Genomic DNA, 17485 nt, shown 5'->3' with positions numbered 1-17485 from the left:
TAAGTAGCTGGGATTACAGGCACACACCACCACACCGGCTAATTGTTGTATTTTTAGTAGAGACAGGCTTTCACCATGTTGGCCAGGATGGTCTCGAACTCCTGACCTTATGGGATCTGCCCACCTCGGCCTCCCAAAGTGCTGGGATTACAGGCATGAGCCATCGTGCCTGGCCTAATTTTTGTATTTTTAGTAGAGATGGGGTTCACCATGTTGACCAGGCTGGTCTCAAACTCCTGACCTCAAGTGATCTTCCCACCTCAGCCACCCAATGTGCTAGGATTACAGGCTTGAGGCACCACACCCAGCCTGACCCTGTCTTTTCACAAACATTTCTCTTAGCCATCAAGGTCACATTCTGGGTCATAGGATGTCGGAGGTAAGATGGTTCAGAGTTGCGTTGATGATTTGATGGCATTCATTCTCATGGCTTCCACCTATTACCCTGCATATGTTGGAAGAATCAATGGTCCACCATTGCTAACCATCCTGGACACTGGTTTCCACTAGGATGTGTTACTCTTATCTTAAATTCAGTATGTTCAAACTACGATCACTTTTCTTTCCTCCAAACCTGCTCTCTTCCCGACTTCCCCATCTGGAATCTTCTCTTGTGTCTCCCTTCATCTGGTTCCTCATTACTCAGGCAGTCACCACGCAGTTACAACGTTCCCTGCCTTTTCATGGTCACTGTCACCACCAGAGCCCAAGACTGCATCACTTTGCAATGTAGAAGTTGGAAGGAACTTCAGATGACACATAGACTCCCAGTGGTGTCATGGGATTTGCTGGGTCATAGATAGTGACAGGAGGAGCTGTGGCTACACTGCCTGTGCTCTGACACTGTATTCAATATTATCACTCATAATATCTTCTTTTGTGTATGCGTATATGCTTCTACTCAAAAACTTGCAATACAACCTCATAACCAGTCATTTGAGCCTCTCCCTAATTTCCACAATCTACTTCTCTGAATTTCGGTCCCATTTTTTCCTGACACAAAAAAAGAGCTAACGTTGATTGAGCATTTACCATTTGCCAGGCACTGTTCTAGAATGTTTACACGCATTGACTTACTTAATCCTCGTAAAGTGGGATGGAGAGTCCTGTTATTCCTGCGTTATAGCTGAGGAGACTGAGGCAGACAACTCTTCCTGAGCCTGAAATCTCTCTCCTTGCCTTGTCTCTGTTCTTGACTCCTGCCCCCCACCCTCACCCCCGCCCCAATGCTGTTCAGTTTCTGTCTTTTCCAGCCTCTCCTTTGACTGCCTCCCTCAGGCAGCTATCTTTTCCCTCCTCCTAGCTGGAACATACATCATCCCTCTTTCCTGCCCCTTGGCACTTGTTCTGTCCTGGCTTGTGACAGTTCTCTGTTTGGGGGCTTATGTCCCATTCTCCAACAACCTCAGTTGCTCCTAAGTGGACAGCGTCTGAGTCTTACCTATGCCTTTGCTACCTGGGCACCTCCGCAGTGCCTGGCACACAGCATTCTCCTGTCTCCTTTCTGTCTTGTGCTTCCGTTTCTTTCTCCAAAGCATCCCACCACCTGCAGACCCTGGTCAAGCACTGAGGGTCAGGTGGTGACAGGGACCAAGCTTTTAGATCAAGATGGCGCAGGTGGAACTTTCAGGTCAGGCTGACGGCCCTTTGCCTGTCACTGAGAGCTATCAGACTCACCTCCAGACTAGGGACTGACTGCCTCTGCTGCTCTAGAGGTCAGTCCCGATTCACCTCACCCCACCTCCACCCAGTTATGGCCTGACCGTCACCAAAACAAGCCCAGGACCCATTTTCATTTATCCCTTTAAGAAAGGTTCTTCGTCTTCCTGCCCACGTGCCCTCTCCTGCTTGACAGAAGCCTGCTCCCCATTGCTAGGTGCCTTTCTTCCTCTTTTTTTTTTTTTTTTTTTTTTGAGACAGAGTCTCGCTCTGTTGCCTAGGCTGGAGTGCAGTGGCGCGATCTTGGCTCACTGCAACCTCCTCCTCCTGGGTTCAAGCGATTCTCCTGCCTCAGCCTCCTGAGTAGCTGGGATTACAGGCGCACGCCACCACGCCCGACTAATTTTTGTATTTTTAGTAGAGACAGGGTTTCACCGTGTTGGTCAGTCTGGTCTTGAACTCCTGACCTTGTGATCTGCCCGCCTTGGCCTCCCAAAGTGCTGGAATTACAGGCGTAAGCCACCACACCCGGCCCTTTCTTCCTCTTCTGTCGTCTGTGGATTTCCCATCTGCCTCAGTGGAGTAAGGACTCCTTTTCCTTCCTGGCCCAGTAGCACATTCTCCTCTCCTCCTTTCTCCCAAGTCACTGACCTGGTATTTAGTGTGTGTTCTCAGCCTTACCACTGATTTGCTGTGTTACCTTGGACAAGTTACTCTCCCACTCTGACCTCAATTTTCACATCTCTAAAAGGAGACTGCTGGACTAGATGGTGAGTGAAGTCCTGCTGAGCTCTCCAAGTTCATTCTCCCTTGTCCAGTCCTTCCATCCTGCCCTCCCCTCTGGGCTCCCTCTCTGGGGCCCTCTCCCCCAGGGGAGGCCTGCTCCAGCCCCAGGGGAGCTGCGACTCTGGCTCCCGTTCCCCGTCGGAGTGACCAGCCCTGGGCCTCCTTCCCAGCTTTGGCCCTGGCTCCATGTGGCCCATCTGAGAGGCTGGCCTCAAGCCCGGCGGCAACTCCACATTTCTGTTTTTCCTTTTTTTTCCCTCTTTCCCGGAGTTAACAAGAAGCAGATGTGGCGCACGATGGTTGGAGAGGTGGGGGGAGGAAGGGGGAGGCAGGACCGCCAGCCAGACAGGGGGGAAGGGAGGGAAGCCAGCAGGGAGGAGGAGGCCAGGGCCCGCCCCACGGCCACTCTCGTGCCTCCGAACAGCCACAGGGGCAAAGCCCTGTCACCCCCAGGATCCGGTCATCAGGGAAAGAGGACAGGGAGACCAGAAGAGGGCCAGCTGGGACGAGGGGGCGGAAGCCCAGGACGCAACTTCTGAGCCGCAGCTCCTGAGAGGGGCAGGGACCAGAGGCCAGAGGGGGCACAGAAAACAAACCCCCTCAGAAGTGAAGAGAAGAGCGGAAGGAACCGAGCAGGGACGGACAGGAGCTGAGGAGGAAAGAGGAGGGGAGAGGGGTCAGGCCAGGCAGCCAAGGAGAAGACGTGTGGACAGGGGCTGCCGGCAGGAAGCTGGGACGGACAGGACGGGCTCGCGCTGTCCTGTGGAGCAGCAGCATCCCTGGGGCCGGCAGAGGAGCCAGTGGCTGGGCGGGATGAGTCTCTGAGGGCCACTGTGGAGCGCCCCACCATGGCCCCCCGCACCCTCTGGAGCTGCTACCTCTGCTGCCTGCTGACCGCAGCTGCGGGGGCCGCCAGCTACCCTCCTCGAGGTTACAGCCTCTACACGGGGTCCAGTGGGGCCCTCAGCCCCGGGGGGCCCCAGGCCCAGAGCGCCCCCCGGCCAGCCAGCCGCCACAGGTAAGAGTCTGGGTCCCAGCCCGAGGCTTGGGTGGTGAAAAGGGGCTCAGAATGCCACCTCCGCCTGGCTCTCTGCCCTGGGCTGTGTCCCCTAATGCAGGGCAGAGGGGGAGTGAGAAGCCCATCCATCAGGTGGCTCCTCACATGCCCACCTTCCCACAGCACCTTTTCCAGGACCCCCTGAACATATATGCTCCCTGGGTCACCTAGGGGGTCTGCTCCCACATGCCCCCATGGGGCCCTGCAGTTATATACCCAGGGAAGCTGCCCTGAGGGGAGCAGGCCAGGCCTTCCTGCAAGCTGCCCTCTGTATCCCAGCCCCAGAGCCTCAGGGAGACCTTTTGTCCCCTTCTAGGGCTCCCTTGGCCCCATCTAGTAATCCATAATTCTGACACCACTCCCGCTCTGTTCCCTCCAGCCCTTCAGCCAGACACAGATCAGAGGCCGGCATGAATGGGGCCAGGAGTATAGAACTTCAAGAGGGGCAGGCTCATCAATGGCTTATTCTCTACTTAACCCCGAGCTGGCCTGCCCATCCTCTCCCGGAGGGGTGGGGTGGAAGCCAGTGTTCAGATCACCCACAGGGCCCAGCCTGGCTGTGCGCACACGGCATGCCAAACTGGGGACTGAGACAGGCCCAGAAAGGGACACACGTGATTGTGTACATTCAGAGGCTCCCCAGGGCCTCACCGCCATGAGGGCTGACTGCTCTGTGGTTGTGGTTTACCATTCTGCACCACTCCCCATCTTGAAAAGTCTTTATCTGCCCCTGCTACACAGGAAAGCGTGGGGGATAGGGAGGGTGGCCCTGCCAAAGTCCTTGCTCTCACTGATCCCCAAGGGCCCTGCATCTTTGGAGCCTTCCTCAGCCCCTCTGGTAGCCCCTGGGCCCTCCTCCAGGATGTGTATCTTTGGTCCTTGGACCCAGAGGGGGTTGTACCTACAGGAACTGGTGTGCCTATGTGGTGACCCGGACAGTGAGCTGTGTCCTTGAGGATGGAGTGGAGACATATGTCAAGTACCAGCCCTGTGCCTGGGGCCAACCCCAGTGTCCCCAAAGCATCATGTGAGTCCCAGGGCCGGGGAATGGGCCCTCGGTGGGAACTGGGTGAGGGCAGATGGTGGGTGGCTGACTCAGGGAGTCTGTACAAAGCAGGGAGCAAGGGCAGGACAGGGTCTAGGGTCGCAGCCATTTTGAGGAGATACTGAGACAACAGTTTGGCTGGTGGGAGACTAAGGGCAAACCTGCCTCACGCGCCAGCCCCAGATGCCTTCTCTGGGATGGCTCAGGCTCAAGCAGAGGAGTTCAAGGTTTCAGCGCAGGGCAAGGGAAGGAAGAGCAGGGATTTAGCCCTTGACCAAAAAGCTGACAGCTGTCAGCTGAGCAAGGCCACATGTTGGACAGTAAGAGGGACCCAGCCTGAGGGACAGGCCATGCCCACCAGCAGCTGCCCACCCCTTGGGACAGGGACCAGGGTCACTAACAATACAGGGAGGAATAAAGAGGCCTCCTTCTGCCTCTGCCAGGTACCGCCGCTTCCTCCGCCCTCGCTACCGTGTGGCCTACAAGACAGTGACCGACATGGAGTGGAGGTGCTGTCAGGGTTACGGGGGCGATGACTGTGCTGAGAGTCCTGCTCCAGCGCTGGGGCCTGCATCTTCCACACCACGGCCCCTGCCCCGGCCTGCCCGTCCCAACCTCTCTGGCTCCAGTGCGGGCAGCCCCCTCAGTGGACTGGGGGGAGAAGGTGAGTGTGGGAGCTGCTTCGAGGGCGGCAAGTGCCAGATGGTGATCCGATGCAATGGGAAATGCGGGGCCAGGCTGCTGGGGGAATCCCCCATGCTCTATGCCAGAAAGAAGAGAGGGGCAGAAGGGAGTTAGTGAGATCGCAGAGATTCCCTGCCCGTGTGTGTGTGTGTGTGTGTGTGTTTATGTGTGCGCACACACGCGCGTGCGTATGTGTGTGTGGGTGTGTGTGTCTCTCTTGGTGTTTGTATGTGAGACAGCGAGCACGCAAAAGATGGAGAGACAGAAAAAGAAGGCTGAGAAAGAGAAGGTGCTCGCACACGCCCACATGTGGCCAAGATCCTTCAAACAGCTGCAGGAGAAGGGGGCATTCCTTTGAGAAGCTTGGTCCATGGGGACAGACAGTTGAGACTACAAATCCTAGCATGCATTGCACCTGACTACAGATCCCAGACCCCTCCGTGGCCTCTGTAGACCGCAGGTCCCAGCATGCAGCAGTCCCTGTGGCTTGCCTTCCCTCCTGCTTGCTGCACACCGGATGTGCTGTTTCCCTGCCCCGAGATAGCCGTACTATAATTATGCAAACAGGAACTCCTGGCCAACTCTCACCGTCCACAGAGCCTCTTCTTTGTCCCCATGGTGTTTCAGGGAAGGAAGTGTCACCCAGTGGTAGCTGCTCTTGTGGCATCCAAAGTGCCTCCCCTACACTCCCATTTCGCCCCTCTTGACAGCCCCATGACAGAAGAGTGTCATTATCCTTTCACAGAAAAGGAAAGAGTTTCCGAGAAGTTAAGAGGCACTCTGGGCAGGTGGAAAGGACGTGGACCTGGGGGCCGGATAGATGGTCGAGGTTTGAAACTTAGCATTGCCACTTATTAAACCTGTGATCCATAGTCAGGCTCCTAATATCTCTGGTCCAGTTTCCCAGCCTATATGATGGGAAGAGTTCATGGTATCTCCCCAGGGGAGTTGTTGGAGAACAGAGTCATGTTCAAATTTGGCCTAGAGGCATTCAGTTAATGGAGTTTCCTTTTTTTCATCTTGCCAAAATCACCCAAAGGAGAGAGAGAGCCAGCCTGGGCATCTTACCCTTGCTGGAGCTGGGGTGAGCAGGGGCCCTGAACTCTGGGGTCCAGCCTCTCTGCCTTCTGCCTTCCCCTCTCCTTAGGTCCTGGGGAGTCAGAGAAGGTGCAGCAGCTGGAGGAACAGGTACAGAGCCTGACCAAGGAGCTGCAAGGTCTGCGGGGCGTCCTGCAAGGACTGAGCGGGCGCCTGGCAGAGGATGTGCAGAGGGCTGTGGAGACAGCCTTCAACGGGAGGCAGCAGCCAGCTGACGCGGCTGCCCGCCCTGGGGTGCATGAAACCCTCAACGAGATCCAGCACCAGCTGCAGCTCCTGGACACCCGCGTCTCCACCCACGACCAGGAGCTGGGTCACCTCAACAACCATCATGGCGGCAGCAGCAGCAGTGGGGGCAGCAGGGCCCCAGCCCCAGCCTCAGCCCCTCCGGGCCCCAGTGAGGAGTTGCTGCGGCAGCTGGAGCAGCGGTTGCAGGAGTCCTGCTCTGTGTGCCTGGCCGGGCTGGATGGCTTCCGCCGGCAGCAGCAGGAGGACAGGGAGCGGCTGCGAGCGCTGGAGAAGCTGCTGGCCTCCGTGGAGGGGCAGCAACGGCACCTCCCCGGGCTGGCCGTGGGACGCAGGCCCCCTCAGGAATGCTGCTCTCCAGAGCTGGGCCGGCGACTGGCAGAGCTGGAGCGCAGGCTGGATGTGGTGGCCGGCTCAGTGACAGTGCTGAGTGGGCGGCGAGGCACAGAGCTGGGAGGAGCTGCGGGGCAGGGGGGCCATCCCCCAGGCTACACCAGCTTGGCCTCCCGCCTGTCTCGCCTGGAGGACCGCTTCAACTCCACCCTGGGCCCCTCGGAGGAGCAGGAGGAGAGCTGGCCTGGGGCTCCTGGGGGGCTGAGCCACTGGCTGCCTGCTGCCCGGGGCCGACTAGAGCAGCTGGGGGCGCTGCTGGCCAATGTGAGCGGGGAGCTGGGGGGGCGGCTGGATCTGTTGGAGGAGCAGGTGGCGGGGGCCATGCAGGCATGCGGGCAGCTCTGCTCTGGGGCCCCTGGGGAGCAGGACTCTCAGGTCAGCGAGATCCTCAGTGCCTTGGAACGCAGGGTGCTGGACAGTGAGGGACAGCTGCGGCTGGTGGGCTCAGGCCTGCACACGGTGGAAGCAGCGGGGGAGGCCCGGCAGGCCATGCTGGAGGGACTACAAGGGGTTGTGGGCCGGCTCCAGGATCGTGTAGATGCCCAGGACGAGACAGCTGCAGAGTTCACATTACGGCTGAATCTCACTGCGGCCCGGCTAGGCCAACTGGAGGGGCTGCTGCAGGCCCATGGGGATGAGGGATGTGGGGCCTGTGGTGGAGTTCAAGAGGAACTAGGCCGCCTTCGGGATGGTGTGGAGCGCTGCTCCTGCCCCCTGTTGCCTCCTCGGGGTCCTGGGGCTGGTCCAGGTGTTGGGGGACCAAGCCGTGGGCCCCTGGACGGCTTCAGCGTGTTTGGGGGCAGCTCAGGCTCAGCCCTGCAGGCCCTGCAAGGAGAGCTTTCTGAGGTTATTCTCACCTTCAGCTCCCTCAATGACTCACTGAATGAGCTCCAGACCACTGTGGAGGGCCAGGGCGCTGATCTGGCTGACCTGGGGGCCACCAAAGACCGCATTATTTCTGAGATTAATAGGCTGCAGCAGGAGGCCACAGAGCATGCTACGGAGAGTGAGGAGCGCTTCCGAGGCCTGGAGGAGGGACAGGCACAGGCCGGCCAGTGCCCCAGCCTAGAGGGGCGATTGGGCCGTCTTGAAGGTGTCTGTGAACGGTTGGACACTGTGGCTGGGGGACTGCAGGGCCTGCGCGAGGGCCTTTCCAGACACGTGGCTGGGCTCTGGGCCGGGCTACGGGAAACCAACACCACCAGCCAGACGCAGGCAGCCCTGTTGGAGAAGCTGGTGGGGGGACAGGCGGGTCTGGGCAGGCGGCTCGGTGCCCTTAACAGCTCCCTACAGCTCCTGGAGGACCGTCTGCACCAGCTTAGCCTGAAGGACCTCACTGGTGAGGGGACAAAAGGCATGAGGGGACCCCTTTCAAGCCCCTTATTTTTCTTCCCCCTCCCCCAGCCCAGCTTCCAACTCATCTGCTTTCTCCTTGCTTTTCCCAGCATGAATTGCAGCCCCAACCACTATTCCAGGTGTTAGAGTTTGCCTGCAAGAGAGGATGCAAGGTCCTAGCTCCCTGCCCTCCCTCTGGCTGCTCACTAGGCCTGTGGGTGGAGAGAGGATGTTGCTGTGCCAGCCAGGGATCCAGCATATGCAGCAAGGGACCCCATCGCCCCCTCAGTCTGCAAAGCTCCACCTGTTCCATCTATCTTCTCCCTGTTCATGAAGCCACCACCCACCTTCCTTACCCATTGGAAACTCCTTTTATGGCCCTCTTTCAACTCAATTTTGTCACTGTAGGGCCTGCAGGAGAGGCTGGGCCCCCAGGGCCTCCTGGGCTGCAGGGGCCCCCAGGCCCTGCTGGACCTCCAGGATCGCCAGGCAAGGACGGGCAAGAGGGGCCCACTGGGCCACCAGGTATGTGCACTGAGACCCTTGCTGCAGTCAGGGTTGCCACTGCCCACCCTCCAACCCTGACCCCCTCTGGCAGCCCCAGGCTTGACATTCCACTCTGAACTTGACAAGGGGAATTGGGTCCTACTTGACTGATAGGGAAAATCAGAGGAAAGTGAGGAGGAACTGTGATAGTCACTGTGTTTGGTTAATGGGTAATAGGAGGCTAATGGATAATGTTGGCCCCACTGCAGTACTGGAGACTAAAGCTGAGTCTATTATGGCTGACTGGGGTGTGAAAAGCTGGGATGGCCCAGCAGTTGAACAGAATGGACCCTACCTATTCCTATTTTTCTTGATACCCCAATTCCTTCTTTGAAGTCCATGTAGCACCCAGCACAACAGGAGAGCCTCAGCAGATGTTTGCTGAGTGACTTAGTGAGAGCTGCTTTACTTCTCACTGCTCCCTTTCCTCTTCTCACAGGTCCTCAAGGTGAACAGGGTGAGTGCCTTTCATTTGATTCTTGGGGGAGAAGCGACTAGGGGTTGGAGGATGGAGGTCCTCGGGCAGCCCTGGGCTGGGGATCCAGCAGGGGAAGGGGGCTGGCACTCTGCCCTGAGCATCCCCTTTAACACCCACCCTTCCTGCTCAGGAGTGGAGGGGGCACCAGCAGCCCCTGTGCCCCGAGTGGCATTTTCAGCTGCCCTGAGTTTGCCCCGGTCTGAACCAGGCACGGTCCCCTTCGACAGAGTCCTGCTCAATGATGGAGGCTATTATGATCCAGAGACAGGTAGGCCTGGGAGGGGCTGGGTTGAACAGTTGGAGAAATGGGTAAGGTGTGCAGTGTTATCTTCCCATTCTTGCCTCTTCCGACAGTGTGAATCTTTTCATTCTCTGATTTGGGGAGACCTCGGCTCGCTCTTCATTTATTCATTCTCAGCCAGTGGGGAGAAGTAGTAGTCATTCATTCATTCATTCAGCAGATCTCTACTGGGGTCTGCTCCTGCCCAGGCACTGTTTTAAGGGCTGGGGATGCATAGTGAACAAAGCCCCAAGTTCCCTGCTGCTTGCATTCCAGTGAGGGGAAAAGACCCAGCGGGTCCCTCCAGAGTCCAGGAGTTCTGGTGCGCTCCCCGGAGCTTCCCTGGCCCCCCTGACTGCTATCCTTGTTCCCAGGCGTGTTCACAGCGCCACTGGCCGGACGCTACTTGCTGAGCGCGGTGCTGACTGGGCACCGGCACGAGAAAGTGGAGGCCGTGCTGTCCCGCTCCAACCAGGGCGTGGCCCGCGTAGACTCCGGCGGCTACGAGCCCGAGGGCCTGGAGAATAAGCCGGTGGCCGAGAGCCAGCCCAGCCCGGGCACCCTGGGCGTCTTCAGCCTCATCCTGCCGCTGCAGGCCGGGGACACGGTCTGCGTCGACTTGGTCATGGGGCAGCTGGCGCACTCGGAGGAGCCGCTCACCATCTTCAGCGGGGCCCTGCTCTATGGGGACCCAGAGCTTGAACACGCGTAGACTGGGGTCCCGCCCGACGTGTCTACGCCGGCTGAAGAGACAGCGGGGGCGGCAGGCTCCCGGGCTCCCGCCTGGGACGCAGCACCCAGCCCTGGGCGAGCGCCGCACCCGGGCCCGCAGCGGCACCGCGCCCAGAGGGGCCTCTCCCCAGGCCCGGGGCGCGCCGGCTCAGGGAGGCCCGGGGCCGCCCATGGAGACTTTTGGCCTGGCGCGATACCCCCGGAACCCCTCCAGGGCCGGCCTGCGGAAGAGCCGATCCTCGCACCCTCCGCTCCCTCCACTGGCCCTCCAGGCAGAGTCCCTGGGGCTCCAGGCTCCCCCGCGCGGGCGCCGCCCACCGCCGTACTAAACGATCCAGGAATAAAGACACTTGGTTTTTCTAAAAAAAACTAAACGAACCGTTCTGCTCCGGTACGGGGTCGGGGGCTGCCAGGCGTGCACAGGGCACGGGGCGGGAGAGACCGTGGCCTCCGGAGGGAACCCCGGGTACCGCACTGCGCTCGCCGCCTCCGCCCGGCTCGGGGCTGCTGGCGGTTGGCTCAGGCAGCAAGCGGCGCCTGCCCGGCTTCTGCGACATCTCCCTAGCGTCCCGCCCATTTCGCCGGCGTCCGCCAGGGGGCGCTCGGCGTTCCCGCCAAGTGAGGCTGCCGCCCACCCGGCGGGTCCCGCTGCTCCGCGGCGGAGGCGTGGCCTCGGCTGGGACTAACCCGGGCGGGGCCCGGCAGCCGCGACCACGGTCTTCAGGCAGGGCTGCAGATGCAGGCCCAGCTCTACCTCGCGGGTCCAGGGTCGGGAGTCCGAGACGCAGGTGCAGCAGAGGGCGGGGCACGTAGCGCATTTCCAGCGCATTTTCTCTTTGCATTCTCGAGATCGCTTAGCCGCGCTTTAGAAAGGTTTGCATCAGCTCCGAGTCCATCTGACAAGCGAGGAAACTGAGGCTGAGAAGTGGGAGGCGTTGCCATCTGCAGGCCCAGGCAACCTGCTACGGGAAGACCGGGGGCCAAGACCTCCCGGTTGGCTTTCCTAGGCCAGCTTGGGTCTTCGGGTGTCGGGAGCAAAGGCCCAGCTCCTTTCGTTTCCTGCACCCCTCGCCGCTGCAGGTGGCTCCCTGGAGGAGGAGCTCCCACGCGGAGGAGGAGCCAGGGCAGCTGGGAGCGAGGACACCATCCTCCTGGATAACAGGCAGAGGCCGGGAGGAACCCGTCAGTCGGGCGGGCAGGAAGCTCTGGGATCAGCCTCATGGAAGAGAAGCAGATCCTGTGCGTGGGGCTAGTGGTGCTGGACGTCATCAGCCTGGTGGACAAGTACCCTAAGGAGGACTCAGAGATAAGGTAGGGGCGCCCAGGTCCCCTAGGGGACCCCAGCGGCTGCTGCAGTCCAGCATTTGTGCCAGCGACCGAGGCTGCAGAGACCCCGCAGTGAGGCCCTGAGAGCCCAGCTTCAAGGCCGGACCGGCGCCCTCTACCCGGGAGTCCTCGGGGGGCTCCCAGTATGAGAGAAGAGAGGAAGGAATGAGGTCTTTAATAAGACGACCCAGGATTTAATAGCATTGTGTTAGCCAATTTCCATTTCAACTTAGGGACGGTGTCAGGCATCAGGATCCCCATTTTACTGATAAGCAAGTATAGATTCAGAGACGAAGGGGCTTATCCAGGGGCACACAGCTACCAAGGTGCAGGACCCGTTTCCTGCTTCTGCTGCTGCTTTTTAAACCCACTTGCCTCTCATCAACATTTACTTCTAACTTATTTATCACACATATCTCGCACCTATTCCTGAGAAAGATTTGAGGTAGTTTACAGTAAAAAGTATGTACAGTTACACTGTTGCAGAACATTTAAGACCGTGGTATTTGAGCTTTGACTATAGCTCAGGGCTTGCTGGTACTGGAGACAAACATGAGATGTCATGGTTTATGTATGGATAGAACTGATTCATGAGCCCCGGCAAGCTTTTTCCTGGTGCTAAATTCCAAGAGGAGTTTACCAGAAGTCCTCTTCACAAAGGTCAGTGAACACTGTTTAGTAGTGGAAACATCCTTCTCAGTTGTCTGCTGGAAACTGAAGTCACTTGTTGGTTCTTTTTTTTTTTTTTTTTTTTTGAGACAGGGTTTCATTGTGTCCTCCAGGCTGGAGTGCAGTGGCGGCGCAACCAGGCTCACTGCAGCCTTGACCTCCCAGACTCAAGTGATCCTCCCACCTCAGCCTCCTGAGTAGCTGGGACTACACACGCACGTCACTGTCAGAGCTGTATTTTAAATTTTGTGTAGGGATGGTTTCTCACTATGTTGATCAGGGTGGTCTTGAGCTCCTGGGCTCAAGCAGTCCTCCTGCCTTGACCTCTCAAAGTGCTGGGATTACAGGCGTGAGCCACTGCATCCAGCTGATTTGTTGGTTCTTTTTCTTTTTGAGATGGAGTCTCGCTCTGTTGCCCAGGATGGAATGCAGTGGCACGATCTTGGCTCACTGCAACCTCCGCCTCCTGGATTCAAGCAATTCTCCTGCCTCAACCTCCTGGGTAGCTGGGATTACAGGCGTATGCCATCATGCCCGGCTTTTTGTTTGTTTGTTTGCTTTTGTTTTTTTTTTGTAGAGACAGGGCTTTTCTTTGTAGAGACATGTTGGCCATGCTGGTCTCAAACTCCTGACCTCAAGTTATCTGCCCGTCTCAGTCCCCCAAAGTGCTGAGATTACAGGCATGAGCCACCACACCCGGCTTATTGGTTCTTGTATTTCCTCTTGCTAAGGGCCCCACCATTAGTTATGCTGTAATGCTGTGAAGGCATTTCTGTGGGGCGGGACACTAGCTTTCTCTTGGTGCAGTCAGTGAGTGCTTAGAACATTGAGAATTGCTCCTGGGCTATATTAGTTGTCCCAGCTAAGAACTGGATAAGAGGCAGTTCAAGACTGAACTCCAGAAAGACACGACAGCACTGATGACTGAGAGGCTAACTGAGGTGAGAGACCCCAGCACTCCCCAGGCTTTGGGGTCACAAAGCACCATCACATATATTATTTTATACTCTCCTCCCAGCAGCCCATGGAAACTGTGTAAAGATCAGTGAAATCTTTTATATACATAAAGAAGCTGAAGATTTGGAGAAGTTTTCTAAGGCCACAGAGTTAAATGGTGGCACAGCAGCAGCTGCAGCTCCTAGCATGGAGTCCAGGGTCCCTGCCCTCTGTCATCTCCTGTATACCCTTTGCTGTTCTTGGAGTTGACCCTTTACTTTGGTTTGCCAGAGGTTAGGGCCCCTTGCCAGGGGTGCAGGGACAGTGGGGAAGGGACACAGGCATGCCACTGTGTGGATCTAACCCGCTGTGCAAGGTCGAGGCAGCCCCAGGGCATGGCACTCAGTGAGGAGTTGGGTTCATCTCAGGGGAACAGTGCAAATTCCAGGGCCACGGGTTCTCCGAGGACCGTGGAGAGCCTGGGGAAAGAGTCAGCACCTCTGTCAGAGCTGAAGTCCCATTTCCTCTCAGCTTAATTTTGTCAGGAAGGTAGGGGAAGGAGGTCCTGCTAGCGCCCACACTGATGGGGCAGGTTCTGAAGGTGGGCACTGAGAGAGGTCCCTCTCTAAAGAGCCCCTCCCCAATCCATCATGCTCCCTGCCCTCCAGGCCATGCCTCCCCCACAGCCCCATGGCTCTGGCTCCCTGCAGCCTGGCTCCTGGACTGTTGTGCCTCCCAGAGAAGCACATCCGAGTGGGGACCCAGACCTTCCTGGGTGTCTCAGCCCCGCCTGTCCCAGGGTCTCTGTGCTTCATAGGCAGTTGGGGACTCTCAGGAGCTGCCACCTGGAGCTCAGCCAGACCCCGGGACATGTCCCCTGCCTCCCAGAGTCCATACCAACGAGAGACTTCCAGAAAGCATCCCCCTGCTCAGCTGAGCACTTTTTTTTCTTTTTTGAGACAGTTTCGCTCTTGTTGCCCAGGCTGGAGTGCAATGGTGCGATCTTGGCTCACTGCGACCTCTGCCTCCTGGGTTCAAGTGATTCTCCTGCCTCAGCATCCCAAGTAACTGGGATTACAGGCATGTGCCACCACACCCGGCTAATTTTGTACTTTTAGTAGAGACGGAGTTTCTCCATGTTGGTCAGGCTGGTCTCAAACTCCTGACATCAGGTGATCCACCTGCCTCAGCCTCCCAAAGTGCTGGGATTACAAGCGTGAGCCACCGTGCCCAGCCTTCAGCTGAGCATTTCTGCACAGGAAATATCAGTGTGACTTTGAAGGTTTCCCCAGAGTAAAATTCTTTTCTTTTTTTTCTTTCCTTTTTTTTTTCTTTTAAGACGGAGTCTTGCTCTGTCACCCAGACTGGACTGCAGTGGCGCGATCTCTGCTCACTGCAAGCTCCGCCTCCCGGGTTCATGCCAGTCTCCTGCCTCAGCCTCCTGAGTAGCTGGGACTACAGGCGCCCGCCACCACGCCTGGCTAATTTTTTGTATTTTTAGTAGAGACGGGGTTTCACCGTGTTAGCCAGGATGGTCTTGATCTCCTGATCTCATGATCCAACCACTTTGGCCTCTCAAAGTGCTGGGATTACAGGCGTGAGCCTCCGTGCCTGGCCGTCCCAGAGTAAAATTCTATACCCTTTCTTAGAAACCTCATCAAAGCTTGGGCCTAACTACTTTTAGTTTTAAAATACGGAGTAAATAGCAATGGCTTTGGTGTCAGGAAACTTGGGTTCCCACGTCAGCTTTGTCCTTCACTATTGATCAAGTCACAGATCCCTCAAGATTCCTCCTTTCTTTTCATAAAAATTTCTGTAAAGCTCAGCTTGAAAGTCTTTTCTTTTCTTTTCTTTTTTTTTTTTTTTTTAGACAGAGTCTTACTCTGTTGCCCAGGCTGGAGTGCAGTGGCGTGATCTCGACTCACTACAACCTCCACCCTCTGGGTTCAAGCGATTCTCCTGCCTCAGCCTCCCAAGTAGCTGGGATTACAGGCACCTGCCACCGCATCTGGCTCATTTTTGTATTTTTAATAGAGACAGGGTTTCACCATCTTGCCCAGGCTGGCCTTGAACTCCTGAGCTCGTGATCCTCCCACCTCAGCCTCCCAAAGTGCTGGGATTACAGTTGTGAGCCATCGCGCCCAGCCAGCTTGAAAATCTTTGACCAGCTGGGTGCAGTGGCTCATACCTACAATCCCAGCACTTTGGGAGGCCAAGGCAGGAGGATCGCTTGAGCCAAGTAGTTCAGGACCAGCCTGGGCAACATAAGGAGATTCCATCTCCACAAAAAAATTTTTTTAATTAGCAGGGCATGGTGATGTACACCTATAATCCCAGCTACTCAGGAGGCTGAGGTGGGGGGATCAGTTGAGCAGGGGAGGTTGAGGCTGCAGTGAACCATGATCATGCCATTGTACTCCAGCCTGGGTGACAGAGTGACTCTGTCTCAAAAAAAAAAAAAAAAAAAAAAATTACTATCCTTTGTCATTGTTGTTATTGTTGTTTTTGAGACAGGATCTTACTCTGCCACCCAGGCTGGAGTGCAGTATCATGGCTCACTACAGCCTAAACCTCCCAGGCTCATACGCTCCACCAACTTCAGCCTCCTGAGTATGCACCACCACACCCAGTTAATTTTTTAATTTTTTTTTAGAGACAAAATCTCCCTTTGTTGCCCAGGCTGGTCTTGAACTTCTGGGCTCCAGTGATCCTCCTGCTTTGGCCTCCCAAAGTGCTGGGATTATAGGCATGAGCCACCGCACCCTGGCCTACTATAATTTTTTTCTAATGACATCATGCTCCCCTTTTCCCAAAACTGAAGTTTTGTGTACAAATATGCTTTGGCCTAAAAATTCTGGTTCAGTTTTTTCTCTTAATTAGTGGTTCTTTGGTACTGTTCCTTTTATTGTAAACTGCCACAATTATTATTATTATTGGATCTGGCACAATAGAAATAACAACACCATTCTTACCTCAAAAGTAATAACATTCATCAATGACTTCTCATTTGGGCTCCAGTGACACTGTGAGAGGATCAGTGCTTTGACCCTGTATGTGAAAGTTATCATTTTTGCTGCTAACGACAATGTAGCCCTTCATGTGTGTCTTGTTAGTTTCCTTTTGATCGGTTCTTAGTAAAGATGGAGAAGTGCTCCCTGCTGCCACTTCTTAAATGACCAACGTCCAGGTTTGCTGTCCTGTCTTACTCATTTGATTTTATAGCTCTGCAGTTTCTATTGAAGTAGACACTCCTATGACAGGGGTAGATGTAAATGTGATACCTTTGGGAAGAGGCACTTAGTCCCCAAGGCCCTTGGAGTTGCTCCAGTACTCAAGGAGGAGGCCAAAGGTGCAGCCTCCAGAGCAGCTCTGACTGGAGTAAAAGGTGAGGAGGAGATGACCTGGAGTTAGTGGGGCTCTCAAATAGTGATGGACCCAAGTGAGTGGTTTCCTGATGCCCTAGGAATAGATGGAAATATCGAAAGGAACTGCTGTGAGCTTGAATTTAGCCTCGGCTGGGGAGGTAGACACCACTGTCAGCCAAGCTCCTTCCCTTGGCCGGCCTCGGCTGCCCCAGGTACAAAGTGAGACGGTGGCCTAGATGATTTCTGAGAAGAGTCCCCAGCTGTCACATTCTCTAGGCCCCTATACAGGGGACTGTGTTTGGGACCAGCCTGCTGGGGCTGCAGGGACCCTCCCTTTGCTTTGCAGGTGCTTGTCCCAGAGATGGCAACGCGGAGGCAACGCGTCCAACTCCTGCACCGTTCTCTCCCTGCTCGGAGCCCCCTGTGCCTTCATGGGCTCAATGGCCCCTGGCCATGTTGCTGAGTAAGTCCAGGAGGGAGAGTCCACTGGGGAAGGCCTGCCTGCATCGTGGGGGGAGAAGAAAGATGTGTCCACCCTGGGTGGGTGGGGGATTAGAAATGGGTTGTGTCCGGCAGAAATGCGGGGAGGGGGCACAGTGGAGCACCAGACTCCCAGCCCTGCCTTGGCGCGGCCTCTCTGTGGTTTGAGGGCTGATGCTGCCCCTGTGAAGCTTTCCTTGCCACAGCTTGTTTCCTGGACACTTCCTGGAGCCTGCTTCAGCCTCTTCCCTTCTCCTTCCTTGCTTCCTGCAGACTCTGCGGTGGATTTTCCTTTGCCTTATCTTAAGTCCCTTATCTTGGCCATGCTTGAGGCAGAAGACAGTTAGGGACACACAGTACCCATCCTCCC

The 17485-nt window shown here is 56.5% G+C and overlaps 2 protein-coding genes across 5 annotated transcripts in view; both read left to right on the top strand.

Annotated features, from left to right (window-relative positions):
* Window positions 1-2807: 2807 nt before the first annotated feature.
* Window positions 2808-17485, top strand: part of LOC126933728 (EMILIN-1) — a 150440-nt gene continuing 135762 nt past the window's right edge. Inside the window, exons 1-8 of the mRNA XM_050753783.1 lie at window positions 2808-3463; window positions 4410-4529; window positions 4991-5211; window positions 6379-8307; window positions 8712-8828; window positions 9289-9306; window positions 9458-9595; window positions 9982-10238. Of these exons, the coding sequence (XP_050609740.1) occupies window positions 3294-3463; window positions 4410-4529; window positions 4991-5211; window positions 6379-8307; window positions 8712-8828; window positions 9289-9306; window positions 9458-9595; window positions 9982-10238 (2970 nt within the window). The 5' untranslated portion in view covers window positions 2808-3293. The remainder of the gene's footprint in view (window positions 3464-4409; window positions 4530-4990; window positions 5212-6378; window positions 8308-8711; window positions 8829-9288; window positions 9307-9457; window positions 9596-9981; window positions 10239-17485) is intronic.
* Window positions 10925-17485, top strand: part of KHK (ketohexokinase) — a 14476-nt gene continuing 7915 nt past the window's right edge. The window contains exons 1-3 of one of the 4 annotated variants that reach the window (XM_050753836.1): window positions 10925-11127; window positions 11420-11650; window positions 16982-17098. In XM_050753836.1, the coding sequence (XP_050609793.1) occupies window positions 11559-11650; window positions 16982-17098 (209 nt within the window). In that variant the 5' untranslated portion in view covers window positions 10925-11127; window positions 11420-11558. Of the gene's footprint in view, window positions 11651-16981; window positions 17099-17485 lie in introns of all 4 variants that reach the window. The other 3 variants (XM_050753835.1, XM_050753838.1, XM_050753837.1) reach the window with 3 other exon arrangements.

The sequence above is a fragment of the Macaca thibetana genome, chromosome 13, assembly GCF_024542745.1.
Source record: "Macaca thibetana thibetana isolate TM-01 chromosome 13, ASM2454274v1, whole genome shotgun sequence".
NCBI lineage: Eukaryota > Metazoa > Chordata > Mammalia > Primates > Cercopithecidae > Macaca > Macaca thibetana.
The sequence above is the reverse complement of the archived record's forward strand: the minus strand, read 5'-3'. Positions and strand labels throughout refer to the sequence as shown.